This window comes from Diabrotica virgifera, chromosome 4 (assembly GCF_917563875.1).
Source record: "Diabrotica virgifera virgifera chromosome 4, PGI_DIABVI_V3a".
Lineage (NCBI taxonomy): Eukaryota > Metazoa > Arthropoda > Insecta > Coleoptera > Chrysomelidae > Diabrotica > Diabrotica virgifera.
The window spans coordinates 194,534,663-194,561,316 of NC_065446.1; the positions used below are offsets into that span (position 1 = coordinate 194,534,663).

The 26,654-nt window shown below is 33.1% G+C and overlaps 1 protein-coding gene across 1 annotated transcript; it reads right to left on the bottom strand.

The window, feature by feature from the left end:
• On the bottom strand, nucleotides 1–25,479 carry LOC126884055 (KH domain-containing protein 3-like). Its single transcript, XM_050649842.1, has 4 exons — nucleotides 25,315–25,479; nucleotides 19,899–19,989; nucleotides 15,460–15,791; nucleotides 1–343 (listed from the first exon to the last, which is right to left on the bottom strand). The coding sequence occupies exons 1-4, from the start codon at nucleotides 25,327–25,329 to the stop codon at nucleotides 170–172; spliced, it is 612 nt and encodes a 203-aa protein (XP_050505799.1). The 5' UTR covers nucleotides 25,330–25,479; the 3' UTR covers nucleotides 1–169.
• Nucleotides 25,480–26,654: the final 1,175 nt, after the last annotated feature.

A 26,654-nucleotide genomic window follows, 5' to 3' on the forward strand; every position in this document is an offset into this window, starting at 1 on the left:
TTTGTATCATTTTTTGTTTTATTGAAATGTACATCAAACATTGCATGAGACTTTCTATAAAACAGTGGTATTACCGAAAATCTCATGCAAACCTAATACAAATAAATTAATTTCATCCAAACATTTTTTCTTTTGAACACTTCATTTATAATACACATTTATCCATAATTTAGAAGGCTGGAGCAAGATAGTTCCACTCTTGAGGAAGAGAAGAATAAGTATGGTATGTGTGAACGTAATGAGGTTCTTTTACATAGACTGGAGTTGGTACTTTTACTTTTACGGGAGTATTTACTTCAACGGCGTATGGGACTGGAACATTTACAGCGACGTGTTGTTTATCCTGAAACACAAATAAAGTGACATAAGTAATTGTATTGTAATAATTAAAATTGACAGATTTATGTGTTTGTTTATATTTGTATAAAGCAACAGAAATATGTGGAATCAGAAAACATAACAAACTCCATAAAAGAACGAGATGGTGGAACAATGAAGTTAAAACAGCAGTGAAGAAAAAGAAAATAGCATGGAAAAAATACATTGAGACCGAACTGGAAGAAGATAAAGAAGAATACAAAAGGCTGAGACGATTAGCGAAAAACACCATAAAACAAGTAAAAACAAAAACGTGGGAAGAGTTTGGAGAAGAATTACAACAAAACTATGTAACAAATAATAGAAGCTTCTGGACAACAATCAGACATATGAAGAAAGAAAAACATAAAGAAATAACAGCCGTAAGGGATACAACAAAGCAAATCCAAACAACTCCAGAACAAATAGCTAAAGTATGAAAAGAATACTATGAAAACAAATTTAGAAATGCAATAATAGATGATAGAAATGAAATATATCAAGATAACGAGAACAAAGAATTAGAGCAAATAAATAGAGAAGAAGTAATATTGGAAGTATCAAACGTAAAAATAGGTAAAGCTGGAGGGGATGATGACATAGACCCGGAAATGGTCAAGTACATGGGAGAAGAAGGGATAAACTGGTTGTTGAAAATATACAAAGAGGCATGGGAAAAGCAGCAAATCCCAAAAGACCGGCAAAGTAACCTTATAGTGCCAATATACAAAAAGGGAGAACACGTCAACTGCGAAAATTATAGAGCAATATGTTTATCATCGGTATGTTTTAAAATATATACGAAAATAGTAGAGAAGAGGCTAAGACAAGAGGTAGAAAAAGAACTGGGAGAAGAACAAGCAGCGTTTAGACCAGAAAGACAGACAAACGATAACATTTACATCATTAGAAATATAATAGAAAGAAGTATTGACTCGGGGGGAAAGCTCATTCTAGCATTCATAGATCTAAGGGCAGCATTCGACTCTATAGAAAGACAAATTATATGGAAATGCTTGCAGAACATGAAAGTACCAAGTACACTGATAAAAATAATTGAAAATATATACGGAGTAGTAAAAGGACGTGTACAGATAGCAGGAGAAAGATCTGAAGAATTCAATTGGGAAAGAGGTATTAAGCAAGGAGACAGTCTTAGTCCGCTACTATTCATAATAGTCATGAATGAATTGACTAGAAATACTGGAGAAAGAACGAACCAAATACAGACAACAATAGGATACCAAAGATTACAGCCAATAAAAATAGAAGCCCTATTGTATGCGGATGACATAGTCCTTATAGCAGATTCCGTGACAAAAATGCAAAAACTCATAAATATATGGACAGAAGAAATAGAGAAATTAAAAATGGAAATAAACATCGAGAAAAGTAAAATAATGGTCATCGGCGAAAAGGAAGAAAATGAAGTAATTATAAAATGCAAAAATACTCAACTGGAAATAGTTACAGCATATGATTATCTTGGAAGTATTATTACCAATGATGGGAAAATAGACCTCGAAACAACAAACAGAACTAAAAAATCAAATAAACTGTACTACGCACTAGCGCCAATTCTGAGGAAAAAAAATTGTCCCACGAAACAAAAATTAAAATATATAATACGATTGTGATACCGACGATACTGTATACAAGCGAAAATTGGACTTTACAGAAAAAGCATAATAGTAGGATAAATGCAATTGAGATGAGACATTTACGTGCTATAGCCGGAAAGACCAAATGGTATAGAATAAGAAATGAGACAATAAGAGGGATAACTAAACAGGAAAAATAGAAAAAGGCAGAAAAATAGAAAAAAAAAAGAAAGAGGCAATTAAACTGGTATGGACATCTGATGAGAATGAAACCTAGTAGACTAGCAAGGAAAATTCACGAAACAAGGAATATTACAAAAAAGAAAAAAGGCAGGCCGAAGAAAAAATGGATACAGCAAATAGTAGAAGCAGGAAAAATCAAACAGAAAACGCTAGAAGAAATGAAACTAATAGCACAGGACCGAAAAGAATGGAAGAGATGGGTGAATATGTAGCTAAATTAAACCCAAATCCGACACCTGAAAGGGTATAAGGAAGGGGAGAAAGAAAGAAGAAAGAAAGTTTATATTTGTATACAATACCCTTTGTTGTCCAATACCACTAAAACAAGAAGGGATCTGTTTTTAGGTGGATGTGAAAGGTGGCATTCGGATTTTTGGTAATAAAGTTAGGTGATAACTTCGTTAATAATAACTGACTTATGCTCCTTCTCAAATATGCCCGGAACATTAATAAAAAAAATAAAATATTTAAAAATTTAAAAAAATTTGTTTTTTTTTCAACTTTCTTTGTATTTTTAAATTGAAAACTTATTGGCCCATTTCCCTGGTAACACCTCCAAGGCTTCTACAATATGCAAGCCAAATGGATGCTTCAGTGAAGACAAAAGGGAAGGAATTCTACACTATGCAATTCACAACCCCCGTCTGCAGCTTGGTAAAGTTCCAACGGGAAATGTACCTAGTTACTCAACGGAGTAATACTACTATAAAATAAAAATGTATACCATTTTTATTTAGTTGCAATGAGAAGGCAAAAAATCTTATTTTTCACTCAGAATACGGAGCGCAGTCCAGCACTCTGAATCGACGATTTTCGACTCTTATTGGAGTCTCATCGGAGAGACGTAGACCTGTTGCTTCATACTTGGAGTGACCAACAACGAGAGTTCATCGCCCACACCGCAACTGAGGTGAATGAATCAGGTGACTTGCGTCATCTGGCAATTGAAGGGCAAGGTAAAGTTTTCAATCCTAATATCGACATTAATAATATTAAATATCGATCCATTCACGTCAGTGGTGGTGTGGGGGATGAACTCTCGTTGTTGGTCACTCAGAGTATGGAGCAGCAAGCCTACGTCTCTCCGATGAGACTCCAATAATAGTCCAAAATCGTCGATTCAGAGTGCTGGACTGCGCTCCGTATTCTGAGTGACAAAAGATTGTTTTGCCTTCGTATTTCAACTGAATAAAAATGGTATACATTTTTATTTTTATATTAGTATTACTCCTATAGAGTAACTAGGTCCATTTTCCGTTTGAACTTTACCAAGCTGCAGACGGAGGTTGTGAATTTCATAGTGTAGAATCTTTTATCTTCACTGCAGCATCCATTTGGCTTGCATATTGTAGAAGCCTTGGAGGTGTTACCAGGAAAATGGACCAATAAGTATTCAATTTAAAAATCTTTTAGTAATATTTTTAATATTTTTCACTACTATTAATTAGGGTGGTTCGAAAAAATTTTTTTCTTATTTCAGATCGCTACAGTGCGCAAAAGTTGCCATTGGTATAGACTTGAAAAAAGCACTAATTATTATTTTTTTATTAATTTGTCTTCCGGTCGCGCAATGCCATCGAAATTAGCAAAAATTTTGAAAAATCTTAATTTTTCATATATTTTTTTAAACAGGCCAGATGGTTTTATTTGCGTTCCTATACCATGAATTAACTACTAAAAGTATAAAAAATCAATATAAATGCACTTATTATACCTTTATTTCATATCTTCCGGTCGCGCAACATAATACAAAATGAGTAAAATTAGTAGTTTTTGCAAAATTTCGAATTTTGACTATTTGGTGCAATTTAATCATACGACTTTTAGAGATGGTATAGTTTAATTAAATTACAATAATATATTTAAAATCCAAGCATATACGATAAATTTTGATATTCAATTGTTATTCGGTCGCGCAGCTTCGTCAAAAGCATCTGACTACCGAGAGGCGAGGCGAAAATGACGAATACCAGCGAAGCGCGCGCAGCCACAAGTAAAGATACATGTGGGAATACCTCTACAATGGAGTATTTGTCTTCTCCATTACAACGAACTGCCATTCCACCACCTTTTCCAACACTTAGATGAAAACACAACAGGCCCAATAGGATATTCCGGACCAATTGGAAAGGCCCTACCTGATTGTGAAAGACTATCACTTATTGATTTTAATCCTATTGATTGTGAAATTCCAAAAGTTGACAAGCGTATTCTTAGAAAGCACCAACAATTGTACTTGCTTGAGATATCAGAAGTCATCAAGTCAGGACATTGTTCAGAAGAATTTGTAGTGGGTACGTGATCCTAGCCCAACGTCACATTCAAGATGGCTTACTACTGCAAACCGAGTTTTGCGTTTCTACATCAGTGTGTCCAACCCTTCTGAAAATCTGAGAGAGATTGTCATATTCATTCTCAAACGTTATAATATGCCTATGTGGTTTGCCACAAAAATAAACCACAAATTCACAGATGGGCCTAGATATGATTACAAAATCATTGAATTTTCAAGTACTAACCAGAGGAGCTGCTTCAAGTTGTTGATCCCGTTTTACAACGGAATGCTTACTTTACCCATGCCGAAAATTTACTTTTGGGTATGGTAACTGATGAAAAAAACCATGTCCAAGAGCTGGGCTTTGGGTGTATCATCAAGGAAAATCAAGCAATATCTGAAAGTGACTCTATCAGAATCTTTACACCACCAAACTTAAACTTTGAATTTAAATAGTATTATGAAATTATCAAATGGAACACCAGTACACTGACTCCCCTCTACTGCTAAGAACATTGACTAATGAAGAGAAAAAACAGTACGTGAGCAATGACTTCAAGCTTGTTATGAGTATAGATATATATTTAATTTGCCATGCCATACACAGGCAGTTGAAAGATGCGTTAAGCTAGTGACTGAAGCTTCAAGTAAAGTGTGTGGACACAGTTCCAGAGACGGCTATATTAGAACCACATTATTGCATCGCTCAGCTATGCCAACGATTAAAATCAACAAAAACTGGTAGTCTTTCACAATCAGGTAGGGTCTTTCCAATCGGTCCGGATATTCTATAGTGCCTGTTGAATTTCCATCTAAGTGTTGGAAAAGGTGGCGGAATAGCAGTTCGTTGTAATGGAAAAGACAAATACTCCATTGTGGAGGTCTTCCCACATTTATCTCTATTTGTGTTTGCGCGAGCTTCGCTGGCATTCGTCATTTTCGCCTCGCCTCTCAGTAGTCTGCTGTTTTTGACGAAGCTGCGCGACCGAATTCCACTTGAATATCAAAATGTATCTTATATGCTTGGATTTTAAATATATTATTGTAATTGAATTAAATTATATAATATAATAGCATCTCTAAAAGTCTTATGATTAAATTGTACTAAACAGTCAAACTTTTGCAAATTTTGCAATACTAATTTTACTCATTTTGAATTATGTTGCGCCACGGAGGATATGAAACAAATGTATATTAAGTGCATTTATATTGATTTTACATACCTTTAGTAGTTAATTCATGGTATAGGAACGCAATAAAAACCATCTGGCATGTTTAAAAAAAAATATGAAAAATCAAGGTTTTTCACAATTTTCGCTAACTTCGATGGCATTGCGCGACCGGAAGACAAATTAATAAAAAAATAATAATTAGTGCTTTTTTCAAGTCTATACCAATGGCAACTTTTGCGCACTATAGCTATCTGAAATAAGAAAAAAGGTTTTTTTCGAACCACCCTACTATTAATGTCGCTATTAGGATTGAAAACTTTACCTTACCTTTCAATTGCCAGATGACGCTAGTCAACTGACTCATTCACGTCAGTTGCGGTATGGGGTATCAAATCTCGTTGTCAGTCACTCAGAGTATGGAGCAGCAGGCCTACCTTTTTCCGATGAGACTCCAATAAGAGTCAAAAATCGTCGATTCAGAGTGTTGGACTGCGCTCCGTATTCTGAGTGAAAAATAGGATTATTTTGCCTTCGCATTGCAACTGAATAAAAATAGTATATATTTTTATTTTTTGAAAACATTTACATTGCAAATTTATTATACAAAATCTATTAGGTCGATTTTAATAAAATTTGGTAGACCATTAAGGTAAGTTATAAGAATTTTCTAAGCGAATTGCTAAGGTTCTAAGTGCCTCCACAGTGGTTAAGAAACATTGAATAACAACAGGCGTATTTTGCCCCCTTATTTTATATTTATTGCTATATTGCAAAAAAAGGTAATACCTTAAGACATTTTTGATCAGTCGTATATCACACAAAGTTCAATTATGTTTATTTTATTTCTGTACAACTTTGTTCCAAAACGAACCGTTTTAAAGTTATAAGCAAAGAAAGCAGAAAAAAATCGATGGTTTTCGTAATTTTTAAATATTTTAATTTTTTTAGTAATGTTCCGGGCATATTTGAGAGGGAGCATAAGTCAATTATTATTATTGAAGGTGTCACATAACTTTATCTGCAAAAATCCAAATGCCACCTCTCACATCCAAAAATTGACGTTTTTTTACAGATTAGTCCTGGTCTAATTGTTGACATAAACAGTGTGCCGGTGATCCTAATAGAAGAACTAATGTTAGAGACTCTAACATTAATGAAAAGGTCAGCCGAAAATCTAAGAGTGACCCAGCGGGCCATGGAGGAAGCCATGCTAGAAATCACAAAGAGAGATAGAATACCAAATAATACAATCAGGCAAAGACTGAGATCAAAAACACAGTAGAGTACATAGCTAAAAAGAAATGGTAGCCATTGGAGAAATATTAAAAAACAGACAGAGTCATGTCCATACAAAAAGGAGACGAAGAAGAATAAGAAATGTATATGGGCAGCTAATGTGGCAAAAATACCGAACGACGGGTGAAATAGAAGATTAAGAGAATGGCGACTACGGGAGGACAAACGAAGCAGAGGTCTACCATAAACGCGCTGGAGTGAAGATATAAAGAAAACTGCCGGGAACTGGAGAATAGTAGCTCACAGACAGGGAGATATCGAGAAACTTAGAAGAGTTCTATGTTCGATAACGGTGTACGATAACGGCTAGATGCTGATTATGATGACACTTTGTTCTCCATTATATGTTCAAAATCATTCTTATAATCTTGAAAAACTACTATGGTCGCCAAATCACTGTTTTCCAACTATTTTTTTAATTACTCAGACCAATAATGACATGCATGGCAGAAACACGACCTGACACAGAGAGGACAAAAATATTGCTCGAAACAACGGAGATGAAAACCGTTCGAAAAATCGATAATAAGACACTATGGGACAGAGCTAGAAGTACAGATATACGACGGAGGTGCAAGGTGGAGGACATTAAAACTGGGTAAAAAACAGAAGAGTAAAATAGAATGACTACATTAGTCGAATTACAACATTATAGAGTATTCGGGACGGCGAGGGACGATTCCCCAATAAGAAAATGATCAGTGGGAAGACCACGAAAACGATGGAACCACTAATTACTAGAAGCACATTAAAAAAACAGACAGTCATGTCTATACAAAAATCAAAAGAAAAAAAAATGAATGTCTAATGAATGTGGTAAATACCTAACAACTTTGTTTTTTGCAGATGATCAGGTAGTCGTAGCGAATGATGAGGAAGACATGGACTACATGTTTAGAAAACTAAAGAAAGGATATAAAAATATGAATGTGTCAAAAACAGAGTATCTTAAAATAGAGGATGATGAAGAAGATCCAGACTTAGAAATTAAAACCACAAAATCATGTAATGAATATAAATATCTCGGATCTATAATATCTAAAGAAGGCACTACCAAAAGAGTCATCGAAAAAAGAACGCTGCAGGGCAAAACATGCGGTAAACGTTCTAAGCTCTCTACTGTGGTCTAAAGATATAAGACAAAAAACGAAATTGACAATCTATCGTACCTTGGTAGAGCCTATTATGACTTATGGGGCAGAAGTTTGGCAGATGACGAAAAAAGATAGAAAAAGAATAGAAGTAGTATAAATGGATTATCTAATGAAAATGTGTGGTATATCTAGAAAAGATCACACCAGGAATGAAGATATTAGAAGGAGGACACATACTGTTCTTTCCAGTGTAGATAGAATTGAAACTAGACAGCTAGTGTAGTATGGTCACATGAAACGAATGAATAAAGGTAGATGGCCAAATAAAGCATTAAATTACATACCACACCAAATAAGAAGAAGGGAAAGTCTTTCAGTTGCCTGGGAAGAAAATGTACGGCGCATAATGAGAGACAGAGTCATCAAAGAAGACGAATTGATGGACAGAAAACGATGGCGGTCGAAATGCGAGAAGCGGCAGAGGCTGTAGGAACCTCGCTTATAGATAGGTAGAAACAAAAATTAATAAGTGTACGATAGTGTAAGAAGAGGTTACTAACACAAAATGTATAGCAAAGTTTATAATATTGAATGGGTTGCAGGTGAGAGTTCATTTTGAATGAAGTAAAAGACAGACAAGACCGACGTACTCTAAATCATTTATTCTAACATGGTATTCCTGCATAAATGATTTAGGGTATGTCTGTCTGTCTTTTACTTCATTCAAAGTTTATAAGTTTGATGATAGATTGGTGTGAAATACCAAGTAATTTGTATATTGGAAGTAATATTTCTGGCTGATAGTCAAGAAAATTATATTATTAAAAACATACTTGTTAATTTAGGAGACACATATTATGTAATGGGACAGGGCCGTGTGGTGCTATGATGCGGTGAGGCAGCCGCATCAGGCGGCATCACAAGGGGGCGGCATAATCAGTAAAATCAAAATACAGATTGAGCCATTCAATAATTAAAAGTGTATATAGGACCAAGTGTTAGCCGAAAATATTTAACTGGTGAAGGTTTAGCAGAACTTATTTTGACAAATTTGGAAAAAATAGTTCTTGATTTAAAACGGCTCATAGGACAAGGTTATGATAACGGGGTTAATATAAAAGGAATAAGAAAGGGTGTGCAAAACAGAATATTTGAAAAATATCCGAGGGCGTTTTACGTGCCCTGTGCATGCGACCTTAGTCATAAATGACGCAGCGTCTTCTTCTACAGAAACAACAAACTTTTTTTTGTATTATACAGGAACTGTACACTTTTTTTCTGGTTTTACAAAGCGTTGGGAAATTCTGAAAAAAACATGTTTCACAACTAACACTAAAACCGCTGAGTACTACTAGATGATTAGATAGTAAGTCGAATAGATGTATTGAAACCTCTAAGATTTCAATTTTGTGAAATACATAATGCCTTATTCGAAATAATAGAAGACGTCAACAATAATTCAGAAACTAATGTTAAAGCACGAGGATTAGTAAAAAATATTAAAAATTATAAATTTATATGCGGTGTAATTCTTTTGGCATGATATTTAATTTTATATAAATTCAGTCTCGGAGATGTTGCAATATGTAACTATAAATTTGTCAGATTGTGCAAAAATGTCAAAAGCGATGGAAAAAATGAAAATTTACTGACAATTTGGCTATGACCAAATGAAAATTACTGATAATGAAATTGCACAAAATCTTGTAAATAAGTTCCAAATTTCTTGCCGAAAACGAATATTGAGGCAAGTGAAAAATGCGTCAATTTGATCTGTGGATTAGCTCTCAACAGAGAAAGATAAATTTAAAGTAAATTTTTTCATCTACATTTTAAACATTGCCTTTAATTATTTTATTGATCGATTTTCGCTTTTAGAAACTCATAATAAAAATTTTAAATTTTTATATATTTTTAAATTGAGGTAAATATAAGAAAAGGGAAAGATGATAAAATACTATAAAAATACTAGAAAATACTCATTCAATACTTTTCATAGAAAAAGAATCGGATATAGAGGCAAATAATTTTCTAGAAGATTTATTGCATGATTTATCCCAAATGATACCATACTCCATAAAACCTTTAGAGGTTTTGATTTGTACCAAAATAACCTAATTTCTTTATACCCAAATATAGTTGTATCACTAAGGGCCGGTATTATCTGTTCCGATTAAAACCCGGTTAGAGGAATTTTGTCATGCGAGGTGCAGAAAGTACCGGCCCTAATAATTTTATTAACACTTTCTGTCTCGGTAGCTGGGGAAAGAAGTTTTTCAAAATTAAAAATGATTAAAAACTATTTACGAAGCTCCATAAGACAAACAAAACTAAAAAAAATTAGCACTTATTTCAATAGAGTCCTCACTAGCTGCTACTTTAGACTACACCAATCTGATTGATGAGTTTGTCAAAATTAAAATCAAAAGGATAACATTGTAATATTCATAAATGTTATTTAATGTTAATATGTACATATTATTTCATTTAATTTAAAGTATGTTTTGTTTTTAAAATTAAATTTTCGTTCATTTTGTGTAATTTCCTTTAATAAAAATAAATACCTACTAGTATTAAGTTTCAATAATATTTAGGGGGCGGCATTTCGAAGACTTGCATCATATTGAAAAGATGTACCGCACGGCTCTGTAATGGGACCTGTAGTAGGTCGCACGAAGGGTGCAGGAGGTAGTGGAATAGTTCCACCTGAATAAAGATGAATCGGAAAGAGCGGACTTTAATAATAATCAGGAAAATTCAAATTTATTAGAAAGGGTAGAGTATACTTAGCGATTACTCACATGGGTCCTTTAGATGTACTTGGAAATCTCAATAATGCAGTTAAAATGAAACAAATATAATTAAATACAACGAGTCAATACAACGAACAATAGCTTACTGTTATTAATGGAACGGCCAAGAAAGTTATGGCTATATAACAATATTTCTAAAAATGATTATTATTTTTGTTTTATTTTTATTGACTCTGATAATACATGTGTCTCCTTCTGGCACGATTCTATCAAAGTTTGTAGATCTTTTTCATTGACTGTTATACTTTTCGGTCCATCAGGGAAGCCGTTTGTAAAGATTTTTTTCAGAATATACGTTGCTGTTCTTCTGAATTAAAACGATAAAATAATACAATGCTTTTTTAGATTATCTTCTTCTTCAATTGCCATCTCCGTGACGGAGGTCGGCAATCATCATAGCTATTCGGACTTTAGAAACGGCTGATCTGAAAAGTTCATTTGATGTACATCCGTACCATTCTCTGAGGTTGTGCAGCCATGATATTCTACGTCTCCCTATGCTTCTTTTTATCTCCCTATGCTTCTCTTTCCATGGATCTCTCCCTGCATATTAAGTTGGAGCAAGCTGTATCTCTCTCCACGTGTAAGATATCCAAGATATTCCAATTTTTTGGTTTTGATTGTATTTAAGACTTCCATTACTTTATTCATCTTTCTCAGAACCTCTTTGTTTGTGGCGTGTTCTGTCCATGATTTTGTCAGAATTCTTCTAACCCACAACACGAATGATTCAAGTTTTACCATTAGTGCCGCAGTCAAGGTCCAAGCTCCATTCCATAAAACATAGTCGAGAAAACCTAGGACTTAGCCATCATTACCCTTAGAACTTCAGAACTCTTGTCCAGATCACTTTTCTTATTTTGTTAAAATTAGGTTTAGCCTTTCGATTCTAATTTTAATCTCCTGAAATAGTCTAAGATCCGAATAGGAGGTCAAAATGTACCCTCCAGTTGCCAGATAAAACATTTTTTTTTTATTTCATACATAGACAAATATTTCTAGCATGGGTTACCTATCAAAATCGTGTATTAGCTATCCTTAAGGGGGGACCAAGAGGTTGAAATCAATATATCAGTCATATTCAATACAATTCGTAGATTACTCAGAAAAAAATTTAAGGAAAAATACTGAAAAATAAGCCAACGGTGGCAAATTTTTAAAAGACACCTCAAAATATAATGAATTTTGCATTGGACATCAGAACTCATCATTGGATCATAGTAAACAAAAAATTTAACGCTGTCATTTTTTTAGTTTTATCTAATTTTGACTTTTTGATATCACTCAGAAATCTAAACAAAGAATTTTTTTGAAAAAAAAGGGTGAAAATCAACATATTGTCGGTGATTTGCAAAAAGATGCCAAGTAACATTTTTATATTTTTAATTAAGTGGATCTACTAAGCTCCTTTTTACAAAACCAGTTTAAAAAAAATGTTACTAGGCCCCAAAAAATTATGAGACTATCTCAACGCTAATAAGTAATACACTTGACCCCTTTGTACAGAATAGGTAGAACTTTCGTACCTATCAGCGACGATATTTTTATTATTGGAAAACAAATAAATAGCATAAAATAAAAAATATCTCGACATCGTTACCTCAAGGAATGTCTAAAGAAAATATATACAAAATTCCAGGTGAGTTGGTCAAGTAGTTTTTGGGCTACAATGTCTACAGCCTGAAAAAACAGTTTTAAGAAAAACGCGTTTAAAGTATTGTCAACTTTTATTTTCAATTTCTTTTTTGTCTGCCAAATGGTAAAGTTGAATACACCGGAATTCGTTTTTAAATTGCGGAGTAATTTACACAAGAAAATAAGAACAGCTCTTGACCGTTTCTCACTACGCTCAAGCGTGCTGGCAAGAACTTGCTGCAAAGCGAGTCGAAGGTACGGAGGTAGGGAGATAGCGCTGTTTCACATTAAAAGAATTTCGACCGTGCGATGGTTAAAATCTACATAGTGGCTCGAGCAATCATATGGAATCTTTCTCCCTTCACCGAATGTTTCAAGCGGTGAAGGGAGAAAGATTCTCGAGCCACTATGTAGATTTTAACCATAGCACGGTCGAAATTCTTATAATGTGAAACAGCGCATAGTGTTGAATAGCCCTACATTCGACTCGATTTGCAGCAGGTTCGCGCCAGCACGCTTGAAGGTAGTGAACAACGGTTAACAGCTGTTCTCATTTTCTTTAGTAAATTACTCAGCGATTCAAAAAGCTATTCCAGTGTGCCTCATTTTACGATTTGAAAAACAAAAAAGAAATTGAAAATAAAAGTTGACAATACAGTCGGACTCGCTTATTGGAAAAGCCTTTGTGCCAAGCAAAAATATTCCTATAACCGGAATATTCTAATAACCGATCATTAATGGCTAGTAGAGAGGTTTCGGGACCTCAAATTTCTATTCCTAAAACCGGGATATTCTTATAACAGGTATTCTAATAAGCGGGTTCGACTTTATTTTAAATACGTTTTCCTCAAAACTGCTTTTTTCAAAGGCTGTAGACATTGTAACTCAAAAACTACTTGTCCGACCCACCTGAAATTTTGTATATACAGGGTGTCCAGAAACTCTACCGACAAACGAAGACAGGAGATTATTCAGATAATTTTAAGATATTTTAACCTAATTCACCTAGTCCGAAAATGCTTCCTAAAGGAGCTAGAGCTCTTTGAAGATGGCGTCGTGTAAGTAGTTTTTCTTAAATAACTCCAGAACGCTTATATTGAGAAAAACGAAAATTGGTACACACATTTATCTTCCAGAGATAAATCGACTCCATGCATTGCGAATTTCTATTACCGATCATAGGCGTCCGTTTTGGGTAGGGAAGCAAATATTTTATCGCATAACTTTTTTATCTTTAACTTTTGAGCATTTTTGACTCTGGATTATTAAATTGTGAGATATTCTACAACTAGAAGGTACTCTTTTTTAAGGTCGATAGGATACACCGTTTTCTAGAAAAATCGATTTGAAAAATTTTTCTTTTGAATTTCCAAAAAAAAATTCAAAAAAAACTATTTAGAAATCTGAAAACTGGTACGTTTATTTATATTTCAGAGATGAATCGATTTCAGTAACTGCGAATTTCTAGTACGGGTCATATGCGTCCGTTTTGGGTAGGTCAACAGTTATTTTATCGCATAATACTTTTGTCCTTAATTTTTAAGCATTTTTGACTCTATATTATTAAGTTATGAGGTATTCTAATACTAAAAGTTACTCTTGCTATAAGTTGATAAAATACACCGTTTTTTTTTTCAATTTTTATTCAAATTTAAAAAATGAAAAATTTTCAATTCGATTTTTCTAGAAAACCGTGTGTCCTACGGACTTAAACCAAGAGTACCTTTTAGTACTAGAATACCTCACAATTTAATAATCCAGTATCAAAAATGCTCAAAAGTTAAAGACAAAAAAGTTATGTCATAAAATAACCGTTGCCCTACCCAAAACGGACGCCTATGATCGGTACTAGAAATTGGCAATGGATGGAATCGATTTATCTCTGAAAGATAAATATACGTACCGATTTTCGTTTTTCTAAATTGAATCGTTCAGGAGGTATTTAAGAAAAACTAATTACAAGAAGCCATCTTCAAAGAGCTCTAGCTCCTTTAGGAAGCATTTTCGGACTAGGATAATTGAGCTAAATTGTCTTAAAATTATCTGAAGAATCTCCTGTCTTCGTTTGTCGGTAGAGTTTCTGGACACCCTGTATATTGTCTTTACGACATTCCTTGAGGTAACGCTGTCGAGATATTTTTTGCTCTATGCTTATTTTTTGTTTAACAATAATAAATATGTTAATTTTCACCCTTTTTTGTAAAAAAATTCGTTGTTTTGAATTCTGAGTGATATCAAAAAGTCAAAATTAGATAAAACTAAAAATACTCGATAACATTACCTCGAGTAACTCATAAGCTAATAAAATCTTTTTGATTTTTTTTTACCATGATCCAGTGAAGAGTTCTGATGTGTATAATTAATGTGTATATATGCCTATTTAATTCAAAAATAAAAAAATTCTACCATACTTTCAAAAAAAATATGCTTGGGATATTGATTTCAACCACTACGGCCCCCCTTAAGGATAGCTGTGACACGATTTTGATAGGCAACCCATGCTGGTCGTGTTTGTCTATTATTGAAATTTAATAAAAAAAAATGTTTCATCCGGCAAGCAGACGGGTACATTTCGACCTCCTATTCGGATCCCGTACTAAAAGTAATCATTCGTGGAGTTGATCATTGTTCCAAAATACATATACATATTGATCTACTCGTTCGACATTGCTTCCGTATATGCGGAAGAGTGCCATCCGCATATCTAATGTGGTTAATGGAAACTCCATTTACCTTTATTCCAGCTGTTTCACCTCAAGTAGGATCTCTTCCAAGTAGGCATTAAAAAGAACTGGCGACAAAACGCATCCTTGTCTCGAGATTATAGATCGTTTTATTAAGATCGGTATTAAGAAGCTTAAAATCTTAAGTACTGAGAGTGAAGGAGACAACATTTGTGTTGTCAGGAACTTAAAAAGTGTTGAGACGTTAAAAAGGTTTTAAAATGAAAATAAATTCTATATATTCATTTACCTTAACTAAAATAGGCTTCACTACTTCGACAGGTACAGCCTTTGTAACTTCGACAGCGTAAGGCTTTGGTACTTCTACAGGTACATGTTCTTTTACGTGGACAGGTACTGGTTGGATTACATTAATTGGTACTGCCCTTGGCACTTCAACCGGAACATTCACTTGAACGGGTACGGCGTATGGTTTTGGTACTTCAACTGCATATGGAACTGGTTGAGCAACTTTCTTCTCGATTGTTACTGGGTAAGGTTGAGGTACGATTACTCCTACGTGTTGGTTGATGGTGCGGTATTCATGAGTCTGAGCCTGAGCTGGGCTTACGTAAGTGCTAACTAAAAAATTATTGGATTAAAATTATGCAAAGGATTTTTTAATCTTTTTGACATTTCAACATTTGAACATGAAGCTTGTTTAATATAATTTTGGCATTGACTAACACTGTTATTTCATTACGTTTCCTTCCTTATATGGACTAAGATCCGTAATTGATTTTGTAATTGGCAATTGCAAACTACAAAATTGGACATGTAACAGACAAAAGTAGGTATAGAGAAGCCAAGAAAATGGACTCATTTTCAACAACAACAAACAGACTATTTTTTAGTAATATCAACAATTGGCATATATATATATATATATATATATATATATATATATATATATATATATATATATATATATATATATATATATATATATATATACCTACCTTAAAGTTTGTAAGACATATTACTACCTGAGCGTGAGCATAGTGTAAAATGGTTATGCGACAAGAGCATAATGACAGAAATGAAAAAATTAGAGATTAGAAAAAGTACGTCAATGGATAATGACATAAAAACAGTACAACAGACACCAATAGCTCATAAAACTACACTAATAACTTAAGGAGGTATACAAAATTATTAACAATACGAACACTCGCAGAATTTACGGACTGTTTTAAAACTATCATAAAGAACCATATTCACTGAAAACAGATAACTGCATTAAAGCAGACAACAACACGTATCAGACAACAACAAAAACAATGAGCCATTATGAAGAATCAAAGCTATGGTTTCAACTATGAGCAGTTGATAACAGTTAAGGACATTATAAAGATTAGATCAGTGTTTGCCAACGTGGGGCCCACGCCCAACAGGGGGGCAATTTGATTTTTAAGTGGGGCAATTCGAAAATGGACTCAACACGGGTTAAATCCTTTCGCTACTGGCCATTCAAATGCAATGCTAGGTTTCGGTACCAAAAACGAAAAATGCAAATTCTTAAATAACTGCCGTAAATAATTATTAGGTATAATTTCGCTAGACCAAAATTTCAACTGGATCTTTGGCGCCTCAAGTAAACTTAAAATTTTGAAAATAGAACAACATTAAAGTCTCTATGTACCATTCATACTTCAACTAATAATCGTTCTTGAGGATAGTCATCCAAATCCTTTATTAATCGCTTAAACAGGAAAAATCATAACATAGGAGAGAATTTAATAACACCATCATCCCATCAATAGCAGCATTTCTTAACGGTTCTTGAAAAGATGACAAATATTTAAAAGCTGTGCAACTCACTAACAATACTGTTAGCAGAAAAATAGACGAAATGAGTGAAGATATTGAAAAACAACTTGTTGAACAGTTGATAACAAGAACTTTGACAGTGAAAATGGATTACGTAAAACATACTGATAAATAAAGGGCAGTTTGTTGAAAAATTGTTGTGTGAAAGACTAGAAAGCACCACTAATGTTAAAGATATTACAATAAGCTAAAAAAACTGGTTGATGTCAATGATATACCAATAAAAATTGTAACATTTTTATTGCAGATGGTGCTCCTAATATGACAGGCAAGACAAATGGCTGCTTAAAATTGATGAAAGATGCGAATCCAGAAATGATTATTGTGCATTGTGTTATCCATAGGAAAAACTTGGTAGCTAAAAACACCTCGACTGTTCTAAATGAAGTACTTCATTCAGTAATAAAGTGTGTTAATACTATTAAAACTAATGCCAAATGTGAGCGTCCCTTCAAACTATTTTGCGATGAACAAAATGAAGACCCAATGTGACTTTTACTTCATAATGAAGTAAAATGGCTACCTAAGATGCTTGAAAAAATTTGTGACTCAGTTTTATACTTTTTGAAAAAGTTTGAACAGTTTCATTGACTCAAAAAATGTGAAGTAACTGATACCGCTTTACTTGTTATTGACAATCATGTGAATATTCTATCGGCTGATTTAAAAGAAATATTTTTTGATATATAACAAATTAAATTTGAACATGAATGATGCAGCCAATGTTAGAGGATTCGCGTGATATGTCAAATATTCAGTATCAAGAAGAAGTCACAGAATTGTAAAATAGTGAGTCAGGTAAAAGTGTGTTTAATAAAAAAGAGAGGAAACAGAAATAAATATCCAAATTCAACCAAATGTGCAAAAAAGCAAAAAAGCTATTGCTACCAATTCCATCTTCATATTTAACTTAATGTGAAATAAGTGCTGTAAATGATAGTAAAAAAAAAGAAATCGGCTGAATGTAACGTCAAGGCTTGAGACCGAAACTAACCAAATTGGAACCTAATATGAACTCTCTGTGCACCAAGTATCAAGTACAAGAATTTCACTAAATTAATATAATAAATTAACATAGAAAAATATACGAATAATTAAATTTTTGTAATATTAAAAATTATATACGTTACATAGGGGGGTGCATAAGGCCGGAATGGGACGTTTCGATGCCGCCGGTTCATCGCCGGCCGTTTCGATGCCGCCGGTTCATCGCCAGTCCATTTCATCGCCGTCGTATCTCGAATTTCCTAGAATTCCTAATTAATACTAAAAATAACTAATATTGTAACTGTCGAAAATTCGGAAATATATCAGATAGCGATTAATTGACTGGCGATGAATCGGCCGGCATCGGCATCGAACTGGCGGCATCGAAACGGCGGCGATGAAACGTCCTAGACCCGCATAAGGCACATTATATCGGCACATGAATGAGTCAGATTAAATAAATTATTAGAAGAATTTTTTACTAAGTAACAACATTTTTGTTTAATTTAGTATTATTTTGTATTTTGACAACGACACCTGACTTGGGCGTCAAAACGTTAATAAAATCATTGTTTTGGTAAAATTTTGACTTATTTCCCATTGAAAATAATTGATTGTAAAAATAGGTATATTTAATTGAGACATTTTTTCGAATTATGGATAGATGGCGCTATAATCTAAAAAAATCAAATGTTGGAAATGGAAAATTAAATTAAAAATGGAGAGTCCCCACTAAAATGGAAAACTTTACTTAACTTTTTTTGGTTTTAGGACCTACTCTTCACAACCCAATGGGTCCCCATAACACACGAGTGACTGCACATTTGACATACTTTGCTCCCCTATCATAATTAATATGTCAAAATTGCTAAAAAAAATAGGGTAATTTTCATTGCCTCTGAGACCTATAGAAAATATATGTGAGAATATTGAATATTCTTAAAAATCCTCACATATAATGGTCTACACAGATGATCTAGACATAATTAGCCGTACAACAGGCAAGCGAAAAGAAATGTATTACTTTCTCAAATACCACAAAAATATGGACCTAGAAATAAATAAAGAAAAACGCCAAAATTACCATTTATACCATTTACACCAAACAGTAGAGCCAAAAACATCAAAAAGCAAACAAAATTCATTGTTAGCTACTCTACCTTTGAAGTGGTAGACAAATTTACATACTTAGGCTACCTGATTCAATGGCAACTCCATAACGAAAGAAATGAAACGAGGAATACCTATAGCAAAAAAGTGTTATTTTGGGTTGCGTAACACATGAAAAGTAAAAACAAGCCAGAAAACCAAATTGACAACATACCAAGCCCTTATACTGCCAGTAATATCCAAGCCCTAACATATGGATGGGATGGATGGAATATCTCTAAGACAGATGAAAACCTCTTCCTTATATTTGAATGAAGAGTTCTAAGATAAACATTCGATGGGATCTATGAAAACAGTATTTAGAAAAGGAGGTACAACAATGAGATGTATCACAAATACACACAGATTTATAGCTTCAAAGAGGTAATATTTCTCATAAAAATACGATACAAAGACGGTCAATGTAGAATATGTCACCGCCAGTCAGTACATGAATAGTTAGGTCAAAAATTGGAAGGAGATGGTGCAGATGATGATTCTAGAGAAATAGATGCAGCAAGCTGCAAATGCTGGCAAAATGAAATAAAATATAATATATAATATTCCTTTATTACAAATGGAAGTATTAAACAAAACATTTTATCAATGGCTCATACAAATTAATCCATTTGGTAAATTACATTTATGAAAATAAACATTAAGTAGATTGAGTTTGGTATTAAAGCAAAGTTATAATTTTGTAAAAAATTTAAATATACTTACGACCAGGAGCTAAGTAAGATGTATCATACAAAAGACTACGTTTTGGTTTTGCATCGTTTGCTGCATAGGCTACAGCTACAAAAGCGAGGCACTAAAATAGAGGAACTAAATTTTACTTCATATTTACTTTAAAGACGATAACGGTATTTATTTGTTTCATGCATTAATTTTTTACACAGATATAGGGTATACGCTGTGAGCTCGTACATAAAGGGGATATTTAAAAATTCGCGAGCGCCAGTAGTGACAAGTCTCTAAACGTTTACTGGAAATTTGACATAAATGTCAAAGTGATTAATATAAAATTAAAAATAAATACATTAATTATAGGTCTGGATCCCGCGTATGAAAAAAAAGTTGATTAATAGCAAGCTGAAAATTTGTTAATAGCTTAAGGGTGTCTAGTGGGATAAACTTCAATATATGGGAACACTGGAACAGGGGCAGTTTTAATTGTGGAACAGGTTAAAAATTTGGAACGGTCACACCACGAAAACGGCACATGTATTTTGTCCGACAGAACAAACTTAAACTCTTCAAACAGAGATTAAACTCTCATGCAAAAATCAGACTGCTATTTATCACCAAATGGGCGTTTTAATGAGTGAAACATGTAGAATATGTCAAATGACAGGAATTATGACAGGTGATAAATAGCAGTCTGATTTTTGCATGAGAGTTTAATCTCTGTTCCGAGAGTTTAAGTCTGTTCTGTCGGACAAAATAAATGTGCCGTTTTCGTGGTGTAACCGTTCCAAATTTTTAACCTGTTCCACAATTAAAACTGCCCCTGTTCCAGTGTTCCCATATATCAAAGTTTATCCGACTAGACACCCTTAAGCTATTAACAAATTTTCAGCTTGCTATTAATCAACTTTTTTTTCATACGCGGGATCCAGACCTATTTTAAAAAATATTAGTTGGTCAAAGCTGTGGTATATATTTTTACCTTAAATATAATTACGTTTTAAATACTAAATTTAAGTTTTTTTAATGTTCCGTAATATGTAATTATAAATTAATCTATTAATCGTAGCGCCATCTGCAGGATAATTGTGAAAGTATCAGAAGTAAGAAAAAATCGATTACAATTTAATTACTTTTTTGCGTTGTGAATATTAAGCGATAACAATGAAATAATAAATTAAAAAATTAAGGGTGAAGTTGCATTACTAATCCGCTAGGAGCGACACCAGCGAAGCTCAGAGCGTATAGTACATTGTGTACCTAGTAGGAAAAGTTTCACATTCCCGGACGATATAAAGATTGCCGTCGAGGCGCAAGCCGAGACAAGGCAATACAGAGTCTGGGAATGTAGCTTTTCCTACAAGGTATACATACTATTTTTCCGAAAATCGAACACTTCAATTATATTAAAATAAACATGTTTAAATTTTCAAATAGACATATTAGTTGCGTTCGCGGATACTGTGGACAAATTGTCGCTTCGTGCCCCAATTGACTCGCCTCGTGCCCCAATTGACTCGCTTCGTGCCAACAAACTTCTGCGCTCGTGAGAAATATGTATTTTTTCTCACTTGTACAATATACTACTCCGTACATTTATTTTTCGTTTCCAGGCAACGGCGAAGGAAATATCGAAGGTTTCTTTAAAAAATATTGTCAAAAATGTCTAAATCCTGTCCGATTTTTGAAAAAATATATTTCTGATGTTAAATATATAAATGATACGAAAGTTAAGAGAATTCTTAAGTTTCATTAATGGTAGTTAATAGAATAGTTTTGGAGACGAATTAGAGATTAAAGATAACTTATAATGAACAATATGTATAGCATGTATTAAATTATTTAATTTTAGATATTATTTAATGTCCGACTGGTATATTATTTGACAAAAATGAGGACATGATTTCGAAGTCAGTTACCATGGTTACCAGAATTATGTTACGACTATTGCTGCTAAATGTACTTATTTGAAAACTAATTAATTCAAAATTCATTCAAATTTTTTGCATATAAAGAAGAATTTAGTCGGACATTAAACGTTGAAGGCACCACGGATATTATAGATAAAAACGCTTTCGGTCAACGTATATATTTATATAATTATGTTAAAGTTTATAGTAGTGAATAGAGAATTGAATAACCTTTTGAATGAGATATCACACGACCCCTATTCTTATTTTAAAAAATCATAGATTGCGTTATCACGCGCAGATGGATGACGTCACTAGTATGATATTTATGCCAAAAAATTATAATTTAAAAATAAAAATTGACCTGATTCGGGATTTATCTCCAGAGTCGTCCAATCTCGAGAATTTATTCCAACTCAAACGTATTCATTGTACATATTTATAACTTCAGAGGCTTATTATAACTTAAAAAAATTATTTTTTGGAGCTATGTGCCCATTGAGTCTTTTGTTCTACACATCAAGGACTACCATAATCCAAAGTTTCAGAGCATTTGACAGAGAGCCATTTCCCATAAGGTTTCTGCGGGGTCCTTATATAGTTAGCACGTAAAGGTTGGAATAAATTAATTTTTTCATTAATGGGAAATTTTTTAAATAAATCCCGAAACAGGTCGATTTTTATTTTTAAATTATGATTTATTGGCATATGTATCATCCTAGTGACGTCATCCATCTGGGCGTAAAGACGTAATCGATGATTTTTTTAAAAAGAATAGGAATCGTGTGCTAGCTCATTTGAAATCTTATTAAATTTTCTATTCAGTAATTCAAACATTATCATAATTGTGTCATTTATGTCATTGATTTAACTCAATATACACATTGCTGCTCTCAAAAAGTAGAAAAAAGTTTTATTTTAAAAAAACATTAAAACATTACTTTTCGCTTAAATTAAATATTCAAACTACCAAGAGGCAGGTGGGTGGCAGCTTGAACATTGAATTTAAGCTAATAGTAATGTTTATTTCCTAAATAAATATTTTTTGCTTCTTTGTTGACAGCAGTAAAATGTATTTTAAATTAAATAAATGGCATACTTTCCTCTTTTTGTGTCAATTAATTTAATTAAAAACACATTTTTTGGACTCTGTATAAATAATTATTAATAGTTATATTACTTAAGAGAGAATTGAATATCCGTTCAAATGAGCTAGCACACGACAACTATTATCTTTAAAGAAAATCATCATATGTCATTAAGGACAGACGGGTGACGTCACTGGTATGATACATATGCCAAAAAATCATAATTTTAAAATAAAAATCAATCTGTTTCGGGATTTATTTCCAAAATCGCCCATTCACCAAGAAATGAAGTTATTCCAACCTTTACGTGCCCACTGTATGCAAAATGTAATAAGAGTAGGATCGCTAATACCAATAACGAGATAAAGTAAAAAAGTAATACAGTTTTCTAAAAGCCAATAGAGCGCTGGGGCTTGGAAACCTCTACGGACAATTAGTAAAGGATGAAAGCGACAAGCTATTCGCTTACTTGATAAATAAGGACGTTATCGTCACTAATGGAATAAGTAGAGTATCTGGAAATATTCTTGAAACTAAAACTGAAAATGGATACTAGAACACCTAAGGAACCAGTTAGTTTTATAAGTGGAAAATGAGCAAGAGCCGATTGATTTAAATATAATTACTCAACTAATCAACTAATAGGACATTAGCTAGCATAAAATGAACTTTATCTTCTATTTGCTGATACACAGAAGGTTATGAAACCATGCATCTAGATAAGCCGTGGATAGTGCTAAAAAGCCACTAATGTTAAAACTGAGATAACATAAACAAATAACAACTCCATAACTAGACAAGGCGGAAACGGCGGGTTCGTTGGGAAAAATATTCCCATGAGATATTTTTGCATAATCACATTCGTGAGACATCCCAGAATAAGGTTCAAGAAGTCGCCCACGAGAAAAGTGGGCCAATTTTTTTTTTAATCAAATTGCAAAAATCAATATTTTGGCCGGGACTAATTTTTTTTAGGTTTTTTGGACCATTCTGGACAAAAAAGGTCTCTTATAATTTTTCTCTAAAGGTGATCTTTTTCGAGTTATAAGCAAGTTAAAATTTGAAAAACGCGAAAATGGCCATTTTTAAGGCTTAATAACTCGGTCAAAAATTATTATTTTGAAAGTCAGAAAGTGACTAAATCAAAGTTTAAAGTCGCCGTTACATGATCCTGAAGAAATCTGTGTCATTAATTTACTACTAAGCTGTTATTTTTAATTAATAACAATGAGTGGTTGTATCCTATTGACGCTGCAGTAAATGTGAGTGCGAGTAAGATGCACAATTGGACTGCTGGAATAGCTTCTCTCTCGCACTCAGCATTTACAGCCCCGCACACGTGCATAACGCTTATTATTATTACTTAAAAATGACAGCTTAGTAATAAAATAATGACAAAAATTTCTTCAGGATCTTGTAGGGGGGCTTCAAACTTTGTTTTAGTCCTATATTGACTTTCATAATAATAACTTTTATCCGAGTTATTAAACCTTGAAAATCGCCATTTTTCGTTTTTTTCAATTTTAAATTGCTTATAAGTCGAAAACGATCAACTTTAGAGAAAAATTATAAGAGACCTTTTTTGTCCAGAATGGTCCATAAAATTAAAGAAAAAATTGTTCGGGCCAAGAATATTGATTCTTGCAATTTGATTAAAAAAAAATGTTAAAAAAAATTGGCCCACTTTTCACTTGGGCGACTTCTTGAACCTTATTCTGGGATATCTCACGAATGTAATTATGCAACAAAATCTCATGGGAATATTTTTCCCTTCGAACCCGCCGTTTTCGCCTTGTCTAAACGGAGAGCCGATATAAACGAACGTTTTAATGGAATCAAGAAGGTTACGGCCTTCTCCAACTGATTCTCCAAGGGAAGGTAAATGGTAAAAAAGGACCGGAAAGAAGACGCATTTCCTGGCTTCAAAATTTACGAAAGTGGTATAACACGAATATCACTGAACTGTCCGCGCTGCGTTAAACAAAGTCAAGATAGCCACGATGATCGCCAACATCCGGAACGAATAGGCACTTTAAGAAGAAGAAGAAGATGTAATAGTGTAAAAAAATTGGAGAAAATATAGATTTGTATATAATGAATGTAAGAACACTATAGTAATTTAAAATCAGTATCCACCTATATTAAATTAATTTTCACAGAAAGAAGAAGATGTAATAGTGTAAGAAAATTGTAGAAAATATAGATTTGTATATAATGAATGTAAGAACACTATAGTAATTTAAAATCAGTATCCACCTATATTAAATTAATTTTCACAGAACCTAAATATGAAAGAAATATACAAGACATATTTTTTTAAAAATCTTTTGTTTCTTATTATAAAATTTTTGGTTTGGGAATTTATTTAAAGAAAACAAAGTGTATATAATAGTGTACAAAAAAAAATAGAAAATATAGATTTGTATAAATAATGAATGTAACAATACTTACCAAAAGGAACTTCATTTTGCTAAGCAGAATTCACTACTGACGACGCTGGTCAAAAATTCGTTCCTTATAAAAGTCCAGTATTGCGGATTTTTGGCGGACCGGTTAGCCGTTCTAAATATTTTTTTAATTATTTTTTATTCAAATTTTGATTTAATTTGGAATTTTGATAAGAAAACGGGTTAAAATTAACTATCTCGCCGAGCCTGGAATTTTTTGCGCTGGTCCGGATCGACAGGACCGGTGTAACATAATATTAGTGGTTACTGATTATTTTGCCATAATAATATGATGATGTATAATATACACACACTGGCAAAATTAGCCGAACACCTTAAAAATTGGACATGTTTGAAGTCTTTAATTTCCTAAACCACTGGTCCGATTTGAGTGAATATTTTAGTATGTTATAGCCTTATAATTTAAGAATATCGTTGTAATAATATTGTTGCTAGACAGGTAAATATCATTATATACCGGGTGTACCAAACATACTGTGTTTTTTTCTTAAAGTTTGGAACACCCTGTGGGATATTCTAGCATATTTAAAATATTAAAATCAATATTCGATTGTAGACTTTAGGCTTTGTAGGCTTTATTAACATTTTCCTTTTTGATTCATTTACTTATGTAAGACAATAAAAAAGTTATAGGCGTTAACATCTATCCATGTTTTTCATCAATAAATCCTCATAATAGGGGAGGAAATTATACTAAATTTGCAGTTACTCGAGAGTAATGGGGAGCTATTAGATTTTGAAGAGTATGTGCTAAAATCAGAAAAAGCTTAAGTTAAGTTTTCCATAAAGTGGGGGACTTTTCATTTTTTAATTTAATTTTCCATTTGAAACAATCATTTTTCTCCGATTATAGCGCTATTTATCCATAATTCGAAAAAATGTGTCGAATAAAAGTTGCTTAGTTGTACGTAAAGAATCCAAATCTGAAATAAAAATTGGGGCTCCTATTTAAGATTTTAAATTAAATCCCCCACCCCACCTCCGTGGGGGCTCGTGACACCCCATGGAGAGGGGTGGGAAGTAAATTAATAATTTTAAATACGAACCCTGCGATATTTCGAGAAATGAACATCAGATCGTAAAACTACAAAATACACCTATTCAATATTTTTCAAAAATCTACCGAATGGCACCAAACACGACCCCCAACGGAGGTGGGGTGGAGAGTTACTTTAAAATCTTAAATAGGAGCCCCCAATTTTTATTGCAGATTTGGATCCTTGACGTATAAATACGCAACTTTTTTTCCAATTATGGATTATAGCCTATATTTCCTATAATCGGAAAAAACGATTGGTGGAAATGGAAAATTAAATTAAAAAA

Bases quoted from the DNA above. Each gene is read 5' to 3' on its own strand.
- LOC126884055 (XM_050649842.1), bottom strand. The intron at 15,792-19,898 runs GTAAGTATATTT...ATAATTTTTTAG, and splicing joins ATCTTACTTAGCTCCTGGTC to TTAGCACTTACGTAAGCCCA. The intron at 344-15,459 runs GTAAATGAATAT...TTTGTGTTTCAG, and splicing joins TGAAGCCTATTTTAGTTAAG to GATAAACAACACGTCGCTGT.